Source organism: Astyanax mexicanus, chromosome 22 (assembly GCF_023375975.1).
Source record: "Astyanax mexicanus isolate ESR-SI-001 chromosome 22, AstMex3_surface, whole genome shotgun sequence".
NCBI lineage: Eukaryota > Metazoa > Chordata > Actinopteri > Characiformes > Acestrorhamphidae > Astyanax > Astyanax mexicanus.
In genome coordinates this window covers 35897192-35918354 of record NC_064429.1, presented here as the reverse complement: position 1 = coordinate 35918354, position 21163 = coordinate 35897192, and the positions used below count along the sequence as shown (strand labels likewise).

Here is a 21163-nt window from a genome sequence, read left to right as displayed (position 1 = left end):
TTTTCATATTGAGAATTTTCTAAGGGGCACTTTTTAGCTTTTAGCCTAGCCATGATACCTGCTTACTTCCCGGACTTTAGGGGTAATAAAATATTAATTTGTCTAGAACCTTTACATGACATACCTGTGCCAGTAGAGGAACATCCATAATTTAAAGAAGAAGAGTTTCATACATTAGAAGATTGTTTGGAAAAAACGGGATGTACTCTCTAACTCCAAATAACCTTTTTTTTGTAAGTAAAGTTTTTATCACACACTTCCTTTATTCACTTTACAGTAGATACAGGGCAAATCAACAGGTATATTTAAAGGAAATTACATTCAGTATTCAAGGGCATCGAATAACCCTTTTTGAGACCAGACCTTTCTTTAGTTATGCTCAAGGCCATTCCAAGGCAATTGGGTTCCCAAGAAAAATGAACAAACTTTTGCCGGCGGCAGGAATGACGAACCTTCCAGGCTGTTCCCTGTCAGCAACCGGTGGGAGACGCCCCCTTGAGGGGGATACTGTTAACAGTGTTGCTGTCCTTTATTGCATTGACTGTCAAAGAATTTAAAGAGACGCTCACACAGTTTGGCGTTGCATTCAATGCATAACCAGTCGCTGTCTGGGGTCCTCAGGTCAAGCAATTGGTTGGTTTGCTTGCCTTGTTGCAACGGGGCTGTTTATGTCTCATTTTGAACCCCTGACTTTACTAAACCTTTGAAGAACTAGATTCGTATCGTAGTTCAGGACTGGAAGCAGGAATCGTGGATCAGAGCACTGGATGCGCTGCCACTCGGTTGTGTAACAGCTAAGTGGAAGATGTCGTGGAACTCCAGGGACGGACATAATTCCATTTCAGCTCCAGCTTCAGCTTTTAAAGTGTGTTTTACGGGCCCCCGGGGGCCTCGAGCAGAGATCAGTCAGTGTGTATTAGAGATGATGTTCATTGTGGAGATTAGTGTATGATGACCGTGAACGGCTTTGTGGATTTGCTGAGCGTCTGCTGGTGTGTTTACACCAATCTCACACAGATGGAGAGAGAGAGTCTTTCTCTCTCTCTCTCTCACAATTTCTCTCTTGTTCTCCCTCTCTCTGTCTCTTGCATGCTCTCTCTCTCCTGTTTCCTCTCTCTAGTGTTTTTTCTCTTGTTCTCTTTCTCTCTCCCTTTCTCTCCTGAGCTTTTTCGTCTTTTCTCTCACTCTCTCTTTCTCTTGTGCTTTCTCTCTCTTGTGTTCTGTCTCTCTCTCATTCATGCTCTCTCTTTCTCTGTCTTGCGCTATCTCTTTTGCTCTCTCTCGCTCTCTCTTGCTCTCTTTCTTTCTCTATCTCTCTTGTGCTATCGCTCTTTTTCTCTTTATTTCTATCTCTTTCTCCTTCTGTTTTGCGCTTTTTCTCTCTTTCATGCTGTTTCTCTCTCTCTCTTGCGCCTTTTCTCGTTCTCTCTCTCTCTTGCACTCTGTCTCTTGTGCTCTCTCTCTCTCTCTCTCTTGCGCCATTTCTCCTCTCTCTTATGCTTTTTCTCTTTTTCTCTCTCTTGTGCTCTTTCTCTCTCTGTCTCTCTCTCTTTCTCTCTCTTGCACTCTCTCTCTCTCTTGTGCTTTTTTCTCCTTCTCTCTGTTTTTTTTTCTCGTTCACTCTCTCATGCTCCTTCTCTCTCTCTCTCTCTCTTTCTTGTGCTCTCTCTGTCTTTCTCTCTCTCTCTCTCTCTCTCTCTCTCTCTCTCTTTCTCTCTCTCTCTTTCTCTCTCTCTCTTTCTTTCTTGTGCTCTCTCTCTGTCTTTTTCTCTCTCTCTCTCTCTCTCTCTCTCTCTCTCTCTCTCTCTCTGTTTTTTAGGCTTCATTTCTCCTGGATCTCAGAGTAGCTCGGTACCCAGCAGTAGCGGAGGAGGCTCTTCTTTTTTTCTTTTCTTCTCACCCCTCCCTCATCCCTCCTTTTATCTTTCTCTTTCCATTGTGATGAAATGACATGGGAAAAGAAAAAAAAAAGACAACACAATTCCACCCTGTTCTATTCTAACCCAGATTCTTCCAGGTTCGGTTCTGTTCAGTAGTGCTTTGTATTGTTTTACTGTTTGCTGCTGTATTTATTCTTCTGTTGTTATTATTATGTAATTATGGAAACGTTGTAGTGATGTTCTTTACTATTCTATTGTTATTTAGTTCATTCATTCACAAACAAAAATAACACATGAAATTACTGCACTTCTCTCTGCACTATAAAAAAAAAAACTTGCCTCTGTCGCCTTCGTTAAAAGTGGTGTCATAATTAAATAGACAGACAGACAGACAGACAGACAGACAGATAGATAGTAACATGGAGGAGGCAGGATGTAAGCGCAAGTCAGGTTTATTCTCCATATTTACAAAATAAACTAACAAAACACTAAGGAAGAACTATAAAGAAAAAGGTTACTGAAACAAACACTATAAACCAGAAGATAAACTAAAAGACTGAAACAAACAGGCCAAAATAACAAAGAAACTAACTACATAAAGCAAACCTGGAAAACTGAAGACAAACAACACAACAGGTCTGAGGCTAAACAAAACATTAAAACACGATCTGGAAAGATTAACAGGACACGGTCAAACAAAAAGCGCGACAGAGAACAATGGATCACATGAGGTATTTATACACAGGCACACACTAGGGACACCTGTGGAAGTAATGAGGGGGCGGAGTTACAAATGAGACACAAGGTGACAACACTAATGGCTTGGGCAGGGCTAGGGCAGCGACAGAACAATAACAAAACAATGCCATGTGCTCAAAAAAGCACATGGCTGGAAACACAAGACAGGAAAACAGGGCAGGAGCACAGAAAACCAAAAGAGGGAAAAACACAGGACAGACACAGGCTAATATGTGACACAGATAGATAGTAGTTACACAGACAGCTCAGGACAGAATAGATAGATGTAGAGGTAGGTGGATGGATGGATGGATGGATGGATGGATGGATGGATGGATGGATGGATGGATGAATGAATGGGCGAACGGGTGGGCGGGTGTTTGGGGGTTAAAGGGGTGGGTGGGCAGGGTTTTGAAGGGGTGTGGGGTGGAGTTTGAGTGGGTGGGCGGGGTTTGAACGGGTGTGCGGGCTTACAGGTGGGCTGGTAATCGGATGGATGGATGGATAGATAGATAGACAAATACCTAGTAAGACAGCTCTGTACAGAATAAATAGATCGATAGACAGACAAAAATACATAGATACATAGACAGACAGACAGACAGACACACAGACAGACCTGGACTTTTTTACAGTCTGGAATCAGATCATCTTTAGCAATAAATCCAGGCTCTGTTTGGGATCCAAGGGCAGTTAGGTTCGATACAATTTATAAAATTATTATAATTGCTAAAATATCCATTTTTTACAGCGATATGACTTCACTCACTCCCTCATCCTCTGCAATATAGTCCACCCCCGAACACACCTGAACACACCTGAACCACCTGAACCACCTGAACCACCTGAGCCGACACAGAGCCGCAGATTAACCGACTGTATTTAAGCATCATGTCAGTAAAATCCAGATTATGGTGGATTATTTAGAACATCATATTAAATGACGATGGATTACACAGTGTATCAGATTAATAATGTCCTCAATCTCCACATGAAAAAATGACATTTTTTAAATGAGTTATATCGAACAGTTCTCCATTGACAAAAGAACTTCAAAAGGTGAAAAGTGGATGGATATGGTGGAGTTTACACTACTTAACAAGATTTTGCTACTTGATTACATAAAATATCACACAAATTTACATTTATATAATATATTTATTTCATTAGAAAGTATCCTATGGTACAAAATTGTAAAAAATACATCATTGCTAAAAACACAAACAATCAGACTGAAAAATAAATATTTTTACAATTAAATCTAGAATGGTGTTGAAATATGTGTAAATTTGTGTATTTATTAGAACAAAAACAATGTCTCATTAAATTCACTACCATATAATCAAACAGTCTAATCGGAATTGTTTATACATCCTTCTTTATTGGAAGTTAAGTATCATAATAATGGAAGGGCTGGTCCATTTTTTGCATTGTTGGCCAGGGTCGGAGTTTAATATCTGTTGTTAAGCAGTTACAGCTACATGGTTGCCATGGTAGCCTATGTGGTTGGTGGGGTGTTAGCTGTGTATTTGTACCAAAATGTTTACTCCCCATCATTTCCTATGGGAAACAAAATGTGTGTATGTAGTCCCTGCTACATAAAAACACACATTAAACAACACAGAACCAGACTGAAAAACCCAGATTGGTTGAATCTGAAATGGTGTGTAAATTTTACATTTTTAAAATTGTATTTTTAACCTCTGAAATGAGGTTTAGAGCACGTATTTGACAGAAAAATACGAAGAAATGGAAAAAAAGCTAATGTAAAATGTGTATAATTGTATATTTATCATAATGCAAACAATGCCTTGTTATGTTCATTATCAATGTTAATAAATACTAATCTGAATATTTACATTTCCCTTTACACTTTCCGTCCATATATCTGTTGTTGGGCAGTTGCTACGTGGTTGCTGTGGTAGCCTATGTGGTTGGTTGGGTGTTACCTGTGTATTTTTGATCCCCTTTCCTTTTTCATAAAGCAAATAATTCTGAAAATGCATCGCTGCAGTTGTTGAATCAGGAATTGTGGGCAAATCTTTAATTCTTTTACGTTTTGGACCTTTGGAATGCTCAGCAGAAAATACGAAGAAATGGAAGAAAAACTAATGTAAAACATCTGTATGTTTGTCACGTTCTTTATTACCATTCTGGCGACTGATTCCTCTTTCTGTTTTCCGTCAGTTTAAAGAAATCCTGGACTGTTTTTTCGTTTTCCGTTTTCCTTTTATCGGAAGTCGCAGCATCTTTCATTCCGTATCTTCTCCTTTCCGCATGCATGGAGGAATGTTTACTGCATACCGAGGAAGAGGAGGAGGGGGGTGATGATGAAGAAGAAGAAGAGGGGGATGAGGAAGACTAAGAAGAAGAAAGAGGAGGATGTTCTCCTGCCTCGGAGTGAAGAACAGCGGCGAACGCTCTTTCTTTACGATGAGACTCGGGGACAAGAGCCTATTTTTAGCTCAGCAGGGATGGTGGTGCATCCAAAGCACCTCGGATAAGGATTTTAACAGGCAGCTCCACGGGTGTGTGTGGGCAGAACACACACACTATACACACACACACACACACACACACACACTAACTGTACACACATACACACACTATCTACACACAGCACCAGCTTGAGGGTGTAGGCGTAAGAAACAGGAGCTATGTTTAGTGCTCTGCTGCAGTCAGGAGCTTCAGAACGGCTTTTTTGGGCTTTTCTCTCCGTCTTCAGGCCGGACAGGTCCAGATATTCACCACGTATCTCCTCCCACAGAGTTTTCAAAAAAAGCTTGAGATGCTTGTATTTCATTGGACTCTTTCTTCAGCGCTCTTCCAGCTCTTCCAGGTCTCGGTAAAATGCAGAATCAACCGGAGATCCGATTCAAACCTACAGTTACTTACACAAGATAGCTAACGCTAACTAGCTGTATTAACTGTAATAAGATGTAAGCACCGCCTACGGGCGGTACTGAGCCGAGGTGGGAGAGGCCATGAACTCACTAGTTGACGTCGATACCCTAACGTCTCTCTGATCAACTCGTATTTCTGAGGATTTTATTTACTAGATACTGCAGACAATGAAGGCTGAGAAATAGTTTCATCTGCAGCATCATATAAAACTCTGGGAATATGGCGTCACATCAATGTCAAAAGCCAGCAGCGCAAAAATTGTCCGATGGAGAAGTGTGGTTTGTCTATCCAGAGAACACATCTGCACTGCTCTAGAGTCCTCTACTGTCCCCATCTATTTGTCATTTTTCATCCCTTGTTTCTCCAATTAACTCCTGTTCATTTTTAACAGCACCTACAGAAGCAACCGCATCTGGAACCACTCAGTACCAACATTAAGCTTAATTAGCCTAATCTTGCTTTTGTCAACAACCAATACAGGGTTATTAAAGGTATACGTAAATTTTGATTGCAATATAAATATCACAGTATATTGCATTGCATACAGTATAACAGTAAAATGTATTATAATTTTATTGAATTGTAACGACTGTGTCATAATACATTATGCATTGCTACAAGGTTTTTTTTTTATATATTGAGATTATCTTCATCTCTCTCTCTCTTTTTTTCTCTCTCTCTCTCTCTCTCTCTCTCTCTCGGTAACAGTGTGAGTGGCACCATATTTGTCTGAGTGTCTGATTGCATTCATTATCACAGCTCGTGTGTGTGTGAGTGTAAACTGGTTAGTTCTCAGTGCAGACATGCACAGGATAAGGTGATTATTCCCACTGGTGACAGGAGTGTGTGTGTGTCTGTGTGTGTGTGTGTGTGTGAGCGCCGCTGGCTGGATTCACCTTTAGATGGATGGATTTCATTTCCATGCTTTGTCCAGCATTTACAGCTGTGTGTGTGTGTGTGTGTGTGTGTGTGTGTGTGTGTGTGTGTGTGTGTGTGTGATAACATATTGAGCACGCTATTGACATTATTGCTATCGATTTTGCCAGGCGGGATTTGATATATGTGTATGTGTGTTTGTGTGTGGGATACCTGGGTTTCCTGAGATACCATAGAAACCATCTTTCAACACCATAGCAAGCACCTATTTACGTACATATAATCTACATACATATATACATATACAGCTATGTAAAAAAATAAGAGACCTCTTAAAATGATTTATTTAATTTTACCAAATTGAAAACCTCTGGAATATAATCAAGAGGAAGATGGATGATCACAAACCATCAAACCACCAAACTGAACTGCTTGAATTTTTACACCAGGAGTAAAGCAGCATAAAGTTATCCAAAAGCAGTGTGTAAGACTGGTGGAGGAGAACATGATGCCAAGATGGCACCAAACTCACCAGCACATCTATGTCTTTATGGAGGTTGCGTTGTGCACTGGTACGCATTAATTATGTTGGAACATGAAGAAATATGTCCTCAAACTGTTCCCGCAAATTTAGGAGTGTGAAATTGTGTCCAATTGTCCAAAATCTCTTAGTTTTGCTGAAGTATTCTGAGTTCCTTTAACTGGAACGAAGAGGCTGAGCCCAACTCCTTATAAACAACCCTACACTATAATAATAATGATCCCCTTTACACAATAGTTTTGTTTATCCAGAGAACACACCTTTACTGCTCTGGAGTCCTCTAATATCCCCATTTATTTGACGTTTTTCATCCCTTGTTTCTCCCATTGACTCCTATTCATTTTCAACAACACCTACGGTAGTAACCACCAACTGAAACCACTCAATAAAATGTTGGCAGCAGCAGCAGTGTGTGGACGAGCATTGTCCTGCTGAAATATTCAGTGTTCAGAAAAGGTAGAGTCACTCTGGTCGCAGGATCTTATTATTAACCTCAGTAACGTTGGACTGTTAATGTTCCTGTAATGAAGACCTGAGATGATCTAAAATCGTAGAAAATTACACCCAACAATCATATTGTGGAAGAGCATTTGTAAGGTCAGACACTGATGTTAAAGAGACGTGAAAAAATGGGAAAAATCATCCTCAAACTGTTCCCGCAAAGTTGGAAGTGTAAAATTGTGTCCAATTGATTTCCCTTAACTGGAACTAAGAGGTTGAGCCCAGCTCCTGAAAAACAACCCTACACTATAATAATAATGATCCCCCCTCTACCAAACTTTACACTCAGTACAATGCAATCAGACAAGTATCGTTCTCCTGGCCACTGATGGTCTGATGGAGAAGTGTGGTTTGTCTATCCCAAGAACACACCTCCACAGCTCTAGAATCCTCTAATATCCCCATTTATTTGTCGTATTTTATCCCTCATTCCTCCCATTAACTCATTCATATTCATTTTCAACAGCACCTACAGTAGCAACCGCATCTGGTAAAGGTAGAGTCACTGTGGTCGCAGGATCTTGTTAACCTCGGTAACGCTGGGCTGTTAATGTTCCTGTAATGAAGACCAAAGATGATCTGTCATCGTAGAAAATTACACCCCACGCTTATATTGTGTTTCTCTCTTTTCTCTCTCTCTCTGTCTCTCTCTCTCTCTTTTTCTTTCTCTCTGTTGCGAGAGGACAGGGGGGTTAATGGAACTCAGTATTCCGCTCACAGTCTGAGAGCTTTCTATTCACAACAAGTGATTATACCATGTAGCTGGAGAGCTGTAAAAGCAGGGACGAGCGAGCTGAGCGAAGAGAGAGAGGGAGAGAACATATAAAGAGAGAGAAAGAGAGAGAGAATATGAAAGAGAGAGAGAGAGAGATAGTAGAGGTCAGTGTGTCAGGGCCGGCGCTATTTGCTCGGAGCTGTCCTCGGTCCTGCCCCACTGTACCGCATAATTACCATTAGTAAACGCGTTCCTGCGCTCGCCGGGCCCGCCGGTCCCTCGCCGAGGGGGGGCGGCGGCATCATATGCAAATGACCTTCTGACTCAGAGTCTGGCAGGATGGCCACTTCAGCCCCCGGCGTCTGATTGGAGAGACAGAGAAGCGGAGAGAGCAGCGTCTTAAAATGTTGAGAGAAATGTTGAGCTGTTGCTGAGTGTTGCTGTGGTTAACATGGTTGACACGGTGGTACAGCAGGTGTACTACATGTGTACCAGGAGTGTGACCCCAGAGACCTGGGGTTGTGGGTTCAATTCCCACTGTGGGGAGTGTGGAGCACTTCAGTTTCTGAATCAGTTTCTCTGGTTTTGCTATTTATAGGTTTATGTTTGAGTAAAATGAACATTGTTGTTTTATTCTATAAACTACAGACAATATTTCTCCCAAATTACAAATAAAAATATTCTCATTTAGAGCATTTATTTGCAGAAAATGAGAAATGGCTGAAATAACAAAAAAAGACGTTCATATTCATAAAGTTTTAAGAGTTCAGAAAAGAATATTTGGTGGAATAACCCTGGTGGTTTTTAATCACAGTTTTCATGCATCTTGGCATCATGTTCTCCTCCACCAGTCTTACACACTGCTTTTTGATAAATGGTGTTGCTAGGAGGTTGCTATGGTCCTGCTATGAAAGTAATTGCTATGGTATCCCAGGATGTTTTTATGGTGTTGCTTGTATAGAGGGGTGCTGTAGAGCTCCAGAGTGATTATGGTTGCTAAGATGTCCCTATATGGTTGATATGGTATCCCAAGTTGTTGCTATGGTATCACATGTGGTTGAAATGGTGTTGTATGGTCTTCTAAAATAGTTTGTAGATTGGTGCTGTAGTCCTAGAGAGTGATTATGGTTGCTAAGGCATTGGTATGTGGTTTATATGGTATCCCAGATAGTTAAATTTGCTTCCTATTCAATTGAATGGGGAAAATACTCAATTAACACTTTAATATTCATATATGTGTGTTTTTATGTATAAATGTTGAATTATTTATGTATATACGCTTTTGTGTGTGTGTGTGTGTGTGTGTAGGAATGGCTGGACTCGCGCTGCAGAGGGGTACGAAATGCCAGTGCCTACATCCTGGTGTACGACATCTGCTGCGTGGAGAGCTTCGAATACGTGAAGATGATACGACAACAGATCGTAGATTACAGGTGGAGTATCTGCTGTCTGTATAACATCACAATACCTACATTTAGAGTGTTATTAATATTAATATTCACTCTAATAATGAGATACAAACTGTAGCTCCGCCTCCCTCAGTGTATAATATCACAATACCTACATTTAGAGAGTTATTAATATTTATATTCACCCTAATAATGAGAGACAAGCTGTAGTTCAGCAGATAATCTAATAAGGAGGATGGCTTTGAGGAGATGCCTCATAAACATTAGCGGTGATGAACAGTGTCAGACTAAATCGGCTGCATCTGATTGGTTGTGACGTGTTTTTAATAGCGCTCGTTTTTCTGTTCTCCAAACTGACAGGAAGTTAATGAGATGATATCTCATGAGTGACAGCAGCGAGCCATCCCACCACCACTTTTCACTCCACCACCGAACTCTCCGGGTGGTTGATAGGGTGTTGCCAGATAGTAACTGTGGTGTTATATCTTAGTTAACTGGTCCTATGTTACCTCAGGGATCGATTAGGTAGTTTCCTATTGCCCTCTTTGATACTGTAATCTGCCTGGGGAGGGCAGGGTGTTGTTAGATGGTTGCTTTGGTATTCCAAAAGGTTACTAAGTGGTTGCTTTAGTTTTTTCACGTTTTCTAAGTTGTTGCTTGATGGTTGCTATATGATATTTGTGAGGTGTACACAGTGATGCTCCGGTTAGGGTCATGTTGTTTCTGCATCAGCAGCCAGAGTCTGAGAGGGAGAGAGAGAGAGAGTACAGTAGGTCTTGCTGCTTCTGCATCAGCAGCCGGAGTCAGAGAGAGAGAGAGAGAGAGAGAGAGAGAGAGAGAGAGAGTACAGTAGGTCTTGCTGCTTCTGCATCAGCAGCCGGAGTCCGAGAGAGAGAGAGAGAGTGAGTACAGTAGGTCATGCTGTTTCTCCATCAGCAGCCAGAGTCAGAGAGAGAGAGAGAGAGAGAGAGAGTACAGTGTACAGTAGTAGGTAATGCTGCTTCTACATCAGCAGCCGGAGTCTGAGAGAGAGGGTACAGTAGAGTACAGAATGTTGTTTCTCTCTAGGTGGGTGGAGTAATTGGCCTTCCAAAAAAAATTCAATGAATAAAAAAAACAATAGAATGTGGTCAACGTTGTCAAGTTGTTATGAAATGTCTTGGTGGTTGCTAGGGTGTTGCTAGATGTTAACTGTGGTTTTATATCTGGTGTTAGGTTGTTGTCTATTACTATTTTTGTTATCCCTGGTATCTGTACGGTACTGTAATGTACTGTGGATGGTATGGTGATGTAAGGTGGTTGCTTTGGTATTCCAAAAGTTTAATAAGTGGTTGCTATAATTTTTCACATATTTGCTGGGGTGTTGCTTAATGTTTGCGATATGATAGTTGTGATTTGTGCACAGTAATGCTCCAGGTGGTTGCTGAGGTATGGCGTATTTGAGGTTACAAAAATGTCACTAGTTTTTATGTTATTTCTGGTTAAAGGAGAGCATGCAGAACACCAGTATCTCACATTACAGCACGACCTCTCGTGAATTATTGCTGAAATATCTCTGGCGTGGTTCCACACAGTCTGAGACCAGCATGTATTTGCATGCGGGGTGTATTTGTATGCAGATGTGATGATAAGCTCCACCCCGCGGGTGGTAAACTCAGCCTGTGAAGGTCGTCCGTATCTAAAGGTGACTGGCTCGGCCACGTTCGGCCTGATTTCACTAATTAGATGCCGTTCTGTGTTAGAAAGGTGAGCTCGTTAATGAAGTTCACTCACTGATCGGTGTACAGATTTTCACTACTGTTTACAAACGATAACACAAGCATTGTTATTCAGTTTATTCACTGTGTCTCCAAATATTTGTGGACACTCCTTCTAATAAATGCATTCAGCTACTTTACGTTGCATTTATTGCTGATAAAGATGTACAAATTATCTTGCAATACTATAAAATCATAGCAGCCACCATGCAACACCATAGCAACCACCTGGAATACCATAGCAGCCATTTAGCACAACCGCAATCACCAAGTAAAACTATAGCAACACACTTAGCAAAACTATACCAACCACCAGGCAACACCACAGGAAACGACTGACATACTGTACCATGGCAACTACCTAGGATATCATAGTAGCCACATAGCAACACTATAGTGACCCCCAGGAATACCATAGCAGCCATTTAGCATCAACATAGCAACCACTACAGTGTTACAGCAATATCACAAAAAGCACATACCAACACCATAGCAATTACCAAGTAAAACTACAGCGAACTCCCTAGCAACCACTGGTCAATTCCACAGCAACTACTTACCAAGTAAAACTCACTTTGCAAAACCATAGCAACAACCGAGCAACCATGTAGCAACACTGCAGCACCACAGGAAACATCTTAGTTACCTAGGATATCATAGTAATCACTTATTTTTGCACCAGGAGTAAAGCAGCATAAAGTTATCCAAAAGCAGTGTGTAAGACTGGTGGAGGAGAACATGATGCCAAGATGCATGAAAAAACTGTGATTAAAAACCACCAGGATTATTCCACCAAATATTGATTATTTCTGAACTCTTAAAACTTTATGAATATGGTCTGAAAACTCATTTTCTGTAAATAAATGCTCTAAATGAGAATATTTTTATTTGTAATTTGGGAGAAATGTTGTCTGTAGTTTATAGAATAAAACAACAATGTTCATTTTACTCAAACATAAACCTATAAATAGCAAAATCAGAAAAACTGATTCAGAAACTGAAGATCTTTTAATTTATTTCCAGAGCTGTAAATATAAATATTAATCACATTTAATCCATAATAATAATAAGATAGAGGGGTTAAATATCAGTGTGGGAGGAGGATTATAACAACAAGCACGATGACAGGAGAAGAGGAGAACATGAGGATGAATATCAAACAGCAGATGAAAGAGAGAGAGAGAGAGAGATCCAGGATTTGTGTGGTATTATCAAACACGGTGTATCAATCCATCTGACCTCCTTCAGTCCTTTACAGACAGTTACTCTCTCGAGAACACACACTGACCATAAAGTAGAACCTATAAAAGGGAAGCTGCGTCTGTGGTTGAAGGAGCTACATTTAAAACATCCACTCAAACCTCCATACATCTGCTCTGACCATTTTATAAACTGGTAACTCGGTCGTGAAGCTCAGAAGAAGCGAATGCACTGGATGCTGTTGGAGGCGACGTTAGCTTAAGGGCTAATCTACGCTTATCGGAGCACGCCTGATGCATCCTCCACTTCACTGGAGCTCCAGACCCGAGTCGTTTCTCTGGGTTGTGATGTTCTGATGTTGGTCAGAGCAGACGTACGGAGGTTTGGGTAAATGTTCATCATTATTTAGCACCTTCAAATACAAATCTTTTTGTATTGTATTCAAAACTCTGCTGTTTAGGCAAACTTCACCTCCTCTACAAATTACTGTCACATCCTGTATCTTGATCCAGTACTACACTGCAAGTTTTAACACAAAGTTAATAAATGTGGCTGCCAACTTGTCATCGTGCAGAATAGGCTGAATTATTTTTTTTTACATAGTAAATGAATAGTGAAGTGATCTATCAGACTATTAAGGAACACATAAGGAATCATGTAGTAACTTAAAAATACCAAACTACTCTGTAAAGAAGTATTTAGGTGCTCTTATCTGGGGAGCTGTTAACTTGCATTTTTTTCTGAGGCTGGAAACAATGATAAACTTATCTTGTACAACAGAGGAAACTCTCACTTTTTCTTTCCTATTGCGCTCCTGATCTTCATTTTTTCTTATAGTATTTTCTTCTTTATTTAGTTGAGTAGTTCTTGCTTCTCATAACCTGGATTAAAACATTACTCAAATATTCACTATTCACTGTATACCTGTAACTCTACCTCTTCACTACTTTACTTTAACTGATGCTCTCAAACACTTTATTAAGAGACAAGAAATTCAAGTTTAAGTAAATCTTGATGAGTTCAGCACAGCTGTTAACTGAAAGCCTGTAAACTGAATTTCAGGTGACTCTACCTCATAAAGCTGTCTGAGAAAATCCAGCAGAGATGTTCAAAACTGTCTCTATCCAAGCAATAATGTAAAATATAAAACATATTCTGGTTTGTTTAACACTTTTTTTGTGTTAAATAAATAATTCCATATGATTTTCTTCACAGTTTGGATGATATAAAAGGGCTTAAAGGTGTATAAATGTGTTAATGGTGCAGGACCAGCATATTTATCTGATGTGCTCCAGCAGTATGAGCCAAGCAGAACTCTCAGATCATCAGGAACTGGTCAGTTAGAGCTGCCTAAAGTAAAAACTAAACACGGAGAGGCAGCGTTTAGCTACTACGCTGCTCTTAAATGGAACCAGTTAACAGAGAGCATTAGAAGAGCCCCAACAATAAACATGTTTAAATCTAGACTGAAAACCTACATGTTTGATCAGGCTTTCAGCTCAGCTTAAAACACTGCAGCTCCGCCCACTTTTATTCTGTAACGGCACTTTTATATTATGTGTTATTCATGCTTTATTCTTATTAATTCTTGTTGTTCTTTTACATGTTTTTAATTTAATCCTCTTTGTTTTAATCATGTTTTAATCAATCATGCTTTATTCTAATTTTAGTTTTTATTTCCATTTTTACTGTTAATCTTTTACGTTTTTTTTTATTTGATTTCTCTGTGTATTTTCTAATTTGTAAAGCACTTTGAATGACCGTTGTGTATGAAAGGTGCTATATAAATAAACTTGCCTTGCCTTGCCTTTGTTGATTCATGACAGGAGCCTTTAGAACCAGATAATCTATTATCTTCACCTTGCCACTGGGTTGGTGACCTCCAGGCACCATAAAGGGACATTATTCCCATTACTCCCATTAATCCCATTACTCTGCGCAGTGTGGAACTGTTCTACAGCAGAACATCAGCAGTTTCAGGGTTCTTTCAGATGTTCTGCTGTATGGTGGTGGAAACAGAAGAACCGCTGGTGTGTATCGACACTCACACGTGATGAACTGGGATAATCCAGTTGTTCCAGACTGGTTTCTGGACGTGACGGGAATGACAAACTGGAATCCAACTGGCAAACTGCCAAACGTGCAGCGCACTGACTGTTCACAGTGCTATGACAATCGGTGGGAACAATCGAGAACACACACACACACTCGCGTGCACACTACTAAGGGTCTGACCTTCAGGCTTATAGGCAGCAGTGTGAAGGACAAGCAGCGATTCCATCATTCCATCATCCACAGAAAGAGAGAGAGAGAGAGTGTGTGTGTGTGTGTGTGTATAAGTGTGTGTGTGTGTGTCCAACCCTTTTGACTGCATTTGCAAAATGAACAATCCTTGCATTAATCTAATCTCCTGTTCTTTTCTCTTTTTTGTCTATTTGCCGTTTTTCTCTGCTCGTCTTTTTTCTCATCATATTCTCCTTTCTTCAATTCTGTCACCTTCTCTTATTGTTCTCTTCGTTTTCTATTATTCTATTCACCATTCTGTTCTCTTGTTTTCTTCTCATCATCTCTCCTCTCTTCTGTTATCTGCCTATCTCCTCTTTTCTTTTTTCTTCTATTTTTTTTCTCATCTCATCTTATCTATTCTACTTTCAACGTCCTCTCTTCGCTTATCTCCTTCTCTGTGTGATTATTTCTTTTATATGCACTCTTATCATGTAATTTTTGTTCTTTATTCTCTCTCTCTTCTGCCCTCTCCTCTTCTGATCTTATCTTGTCTTTTCTTTGTCTTGACTTCTCTTCTGCTCTTTCCTTTCCACATCTCGTCTCATCTCATCTCATTTTGTTCTCTTGTCTCATCTTGTCTCGATTTTGTTTACTACTGTCTACTTGTCTTATCTTGACTCTGTTTATTTCTTTTCCTGTCTTTTCTTCTTGTCTCACATCTTTTCTCGCCTAATATCATCTCTTTTTCTCTGCTTCTCATCTAATTTCATCTTCTCTTGTCCTGTCTTTCTCGTCTTAACCCCTCTGGTCTTCTCTTGTCTTTTCTTTATGTCTCACATCTTCTTTTTTTGCCTAATCTCACCTCATCTTGTTCTCTCATCTGATTTCAACTCATCTTCTCTTGTCCTGTCTTGTCTCATCTCGACTCCTCTGGTCTTCTGTTCTTTTGTCTTTTCTTCTTGTCTCGCCTCTTCTTGTCTTACTTCTTCTTGTCTTGCCTCTCCTCATCTTCATTTCTCTTCTCTTCTTTCTTTCTTTCTTTCTCTCTCCTTTCTTCATCTTATATCGTCTCCTCTTCTCTTGTCTCTCCTCATCTTGTTCTCTTCTCTCATCTCATTGCAACTCATCTTCTTTTGTCCTGTCTTGTGTCTTCTATTCTCATGTTTTTTTTTCTTGCCTTGCCTCTTATTGTCTCACATCTTCTTTTCTTGCCTCATCTCGTCTCCTTTTCTCTTCTCTACTTTCTCTCTGTCTCTTTTTTCCTCATCTTATCTCTTCTCCTTTTCTCTTGTGTTTTGTTCTTGTCTCACATTTTGTCTCACCTCATTTCGTTCTCTTCTCTCATTATATTTCAACTCATCTTCTCTTATCCTGTCCTGCCTCATCTCATCTCATCTCAAATTATCTGGTCTTCTCTTCTCTTCTCTTGTCTCATTTCTTCTTGTCTCGCCTCTCCTCATCTCCTTTTCTCTTCTCCTCTTCCTCTCCTCCTCTCAGGGAGGGCAGCAGCAGTGAGGTGCCGATCCTGGTGGTGGGCAGTAAGAGGGACCTGCAGAGGCACCGGTTTACCCAACGGCGGGCGGTGTCGGTGCTGGTGAAGAAGACGTGGAAGTGTGGATATGTGGAATGCTGTGCCAAGTATAACTGGCACGTTCTGCTGCTCTTCAAGGAGCTGCTGGGCATCGCGGTGGCTCGCGGCCTGCGCAACAACCACACCTCCATCCGCCTGCAGGGGGCGCTACAGAGAAACCGCTGCTCTGTCATGTGACCCTCCCAGAATGGGTGGAGCCTGACTGTAGCAAATCAGGGCGAGAGACAGGATACACACTAGCGTTCAAAAGTGTGGAATCACAACTAGTTACCGTATTTAACCATTCTCAATAGAATAGAAGTACAGAGTAATTTTTTAGTAATATTTGTCATTTTTAGTTTAAACATCTATATAAGAGTTCGTAATGGGACTACAGACAATCAATTCCAGCAGCAGATGTAGTGTAGCATATCGCTGAGCTGTTAATGTCCCTCGTATCACTACTAGAAGTGACCGACTGTTCACTAGGAGACTTCCTTTACTCGACCGCCATCCAACCGATCCTAAACACAACCTGGATTGGTCACTAAATGTAATTCCAGTCTGTAGCAGTTCAGATTTCTCATCAGATTTCAGTTGCTGTAATTGATGTATCCTTCACAGCTCTTGTAACTAGGCATTAAACAAAGACTTTACAGCATGGATAGATGAGTGAATAGTGGATTGGTAGAGCAAATAAATAAAGCAATGACTGGATGAGTGAATAGATGGTTGGATGAGAAGATATGGATGAATTGATAAATGAAAGAATGGAAGAATTGAATGAAACGATAGAAGATTGGATGAGCAAAAGAGTCAATGGATGGATAAATGAAAAAAGGCAGATGGATGGATGAATGAAAAGATGCTTGGATGAATAAATGTATAAATTGATGATGGATTAGTATAAGTGTGTTGTACGCAATTGGGATGCAGCCCCAGATTTAGACTTGACCTTAAAAGTCACTTGTTGAGATAATAAGCAGCTGGTTAATTAGAACAAGTGATTCCAGACCTTTGAACGTTGGTGTACATGCAGAGTTTCTTTTATTGTGTCCCACTGGAAATATAAATCTTTTATTTTTGATAAGGGCAGGAGTCAGGCTTCTTCTACAGCCACGTAAACACGAGCAGCCAGGTGGGAAAACAGACCTAACACCAACAACCCAAGGGCTACCATATTAACCACCTGCTGCACCGCCTACTGTAGCGTCTATTGCACCAACTACTGCACCGCCTACTGCATCAACTACGGCACCATCTACTGCACCATCTATTCCACTGCCTACTGCACCAGATATTGCGACAACTACTGCACTGTCTACTGCACTGCCTACTGGGCCATCTACTGCAGCATCTGTTGCACCGCCAATTGCACCATATACTGCACCACCTACTGCACTGTCTACCGCACCATCTACTGCACCAACTATGGCACCGTCTACTGCCCAGCCTACTGGGCCATCTACTGAACCATCTATTTCGCAGCCAACTGCAACATCTACTGCAACATCTTTTGCATTATCAACTGCACCATCTACTGCACCATCTATTGAATCGCCTTCTGCATCATCTAGTGCATCATCTACTGCACCTTCTACCAACGTCTACTGCAACGTCTACTGCATTGGCTACTGCACCGTTTGCTGCACCATCTACTGCACCTACCACAATGTCTACTGCATTACCTACTGCACTGTTTACTGGCTACATATCCCTACTGCACTGTCTGCTGCACTGCCTACAGCACCCTCTACTGCACCACCTACTGGACAGTTTTGTGTACCAGCTGCTGTACTATTTATTGCACCACATACTGCACTGGTTACTTGCCACAGACAGACACTGACCCTCCTGGGTGGGCAGACCAAAGGGTAGGAGTACCTGTCAATCAAAAGGCTGGAAATATTGCACCCCAGGGTCTGTATGCTGGAGGAGATGTATATATCAGGTTAATGCTGGAGCCGTGGGACTGTTTCTGCCCCCCATCCCCCTCCATCACAGTCCAGAGCAGCCGAGCCGGAATGAATCAATTCCACTGTTAGATTCAGATAAGACATTTTCTCATGTTTAGGAAATTGTTTACCTCCTTCAGGAAGTGAGATAAGGCAGCGCTGGAGAGGGCCGGCCTTCACCTGCTCGGATATCATAAAATAGATCTTAATTTTCTTATTAAGTCCCCTCTCACTATTTTCTCATACTGCTTTTCTGTATTGCTTTGTCTCCCTCGTATATATATAATATTTATTCATTGACGACAAAAAAATAATGCACCAAAATGGAAAAATAGAAAGAAGGCTCTAGTTTCCTGTTGGATCCTCTATCCTGGATATAAGATGAAATTGAGACGGTTGCGTTTGAAGGTTCTACAGGTTCCATATGAATGTTGCTACAGCTGGACCTGTAGATCCTGCTCTACACTTGTAGGCTGAAGCTGAAGCTGCAGAGTCCCAGCGACTCCATAAATGCTGGATTGGTGATAAATCTGAAGACCTGCAATCTGGTGGAGATGTTCCTGGGAAACAGTCATTCCTTGCCGTGTTTGGGTGAGCATTATCCTGCTGAAAATGCTATCAGTTGAAACACATGCACATATTACTGAACTGTTAGTGTCCCTCGTATCACTACTAGGGGTGACCGACTGTCGTATGCGATGCTCCACAGATAATTCATCACACCTGCAGTTTACAGTGCGAACTCTTCAGTCCACCTCAAAGGCAGGATTGAAGCTCTCACCACTGGACCTCCACACTCAAACCTGATCATCATTGGATCCCAAACAGAACCTGAATTTGTCGATAAAGATCAATTCTGCTTCTCTCACTCCAATAATCTGACCTCTCTTAAAGAATAGAGGCATGACTAAACATCAAGGATCTCTCACCAGGAGGTACACTACCCAAAAGTAGCCTCTAAGAGCCTTTTACAGCCTTTTGCAGTGGGGGATGCCCTTTTACAACCTCTTGTGGCATAAGTTTAGACTCATTGTCTACTTAGTTCTGCATCAATGGGTAAATATATATTTATACACATGCAGTATATATACAATTTTTCAGTGCTTACACTATAATTTAAAGACACACAAAGCAAAAAACAAGCATCCATAGTCTTCCTTCAGCAGGTTAATGACGGTAGATCAGGGGTGGACAAAACTTGAGTAAGTGTATATTCCGTTATTGTACAGTATTTAAGCACACTATGTGGTCAAAAGTATTTGTACCCTTGACCTTGTCGAAAGTAATATTCCAAAACCACATGAATTCATTTTTCACTATCTCCAACTATATGAAAACACCCCTTCTAACTAATGCGTTTAAATATTTAAAGTTGCACCAATTGCTGGACAATTGCTTTTCTAATCCTTATAGAAAAGTACTGCCAATAGTACAAAGTACAAACGTGCAAATATACAGTAGCAAATAAACAGATACTTAATTATATGTAAAACAAAATAACAATAATAAAATAAAAACTAGATGTAGCACATTACTGCCCTCTACTGGATAGAATATTGTCATGCACATACGTTTCTTCTGTCTGACTGAGTGGTAGAGCAAAATTGACCAAAAAGCCAAAAAAACAAATCACTAAACACCCCCACAGGCCAAGAAACTGCCTCTTCCTCACTTTGGATTCTGTAATAGACCCCTACCCTCCTCTTCCTCACTGATTAGAGTCTCGGTCAGAGTTTAAGATCAGTAGCACAGATGCACTAATCAGTAAACTGTAGTTTTAATGGAGTTTTATTGATGGTCGCAGCTCAGCAGGGCCTGCCTCACTCCACATCCAGTACAGGTCAAATAGGATGAAATTCAAAAGACATAATTTATTTTGCTAATATTTTGTTACTCAAAATAAATGTTGTTTTATGCCCCTGAAATACACACATTTCACATTTTTTAAATTTAATTTGGAATATTTTGTTTGTATAAAGAATTCAGCTTCTCTATTGGTCAGAACATATTCTGTATATAGTTTTATATGCTTTTATTTTTTGGGGGGTATTTTTTAGTCCTGCATTAAAATTAGTATAACTTTTATCTAATGCATTTCTACCCAAAACGGATCCCTGGGTTGATGTAGTGTTTTCAGTCATATGCAAAAGTTTGAGCAACCCTGATCAACCTACTAACGTAGAGTTAATGTTAATATATACTGTACTTAACCAAAGTCAAAAATGACAAAAATGAATTCAAAGATGAGGTAGAGTCACCTTAATTTCAGGCTTTCAGTTAACAGCTGTGCTGAAGTCATCAAGAGTTAATTACTTGAATTTCTGGTCTCTTAATAAAGGGTTTTTGAGCATCAGTTAAAGTAAAGTAGTGAAGAGGTAGAGTTACAGGTATACAGTGAATAGTGAATATTTGAGTAATGTTCTAATACAGATTATGAGAAGCAATAAAAACTCAACTAAATAAAGAAAAAAAAATGACTTTCAGTCAAAGTTTCCTCTGTTGTACAAGATAAGTTTATCAGAGTTACCAGCATCAGAAATTGAAAGTTAACAGCTGCCCAGATAAGAGTATTTTGGTTATTAAACAAACAATTTTAAGTTACTACATGATTCCTTATGTGTTCCTTCTTTGGAAAAATCTTATTTAGGAATTTTGCACATTTAAACTCAATCAAAAAGAAGCAATTTTATTAAGGGTGCACAAACTTTGCACATGGCTGTACATGCTTGCTACTTTTGCACATGGCTGCACATACCGACTACTCAGCTCTCTTTTACATATATATATATATATACATATATATACATATATATATGTCGTCTTAAACCCGCCTCTAATCGCAGACTATGCATCAGCCCTCACTCATTGATGGATCTCTCAGATATTAAATT

General features: G+C 40.2%; 1 protein-coding gene across 1 annotated transcript in view; it reads left to right on the top strand.

Moving 5' to 3' along the window:
- Positions 1–20745, top strand: part of rasl10a (RAS-like, family 10, member A) — a 28786-nt gene extending 8041 nt beyond the window's left edge. Inside the window, exons 2-3 of the mRNA XM_007228772.4 lie at positions 9464–9588; positions 16245–20745. Coding sequence (XP_007228834.1) covers positions 9464–9588; positions 16245–16515 — 396 coding nt within the window. The 3' untranslated portion in view covers positions 16516–20745. The remainder of the gene's footprint in view (positions 1–9463; positions 9589–16244) is intronic.
- Positions 20746–21163: the final 418 nt, after the last annotated feature.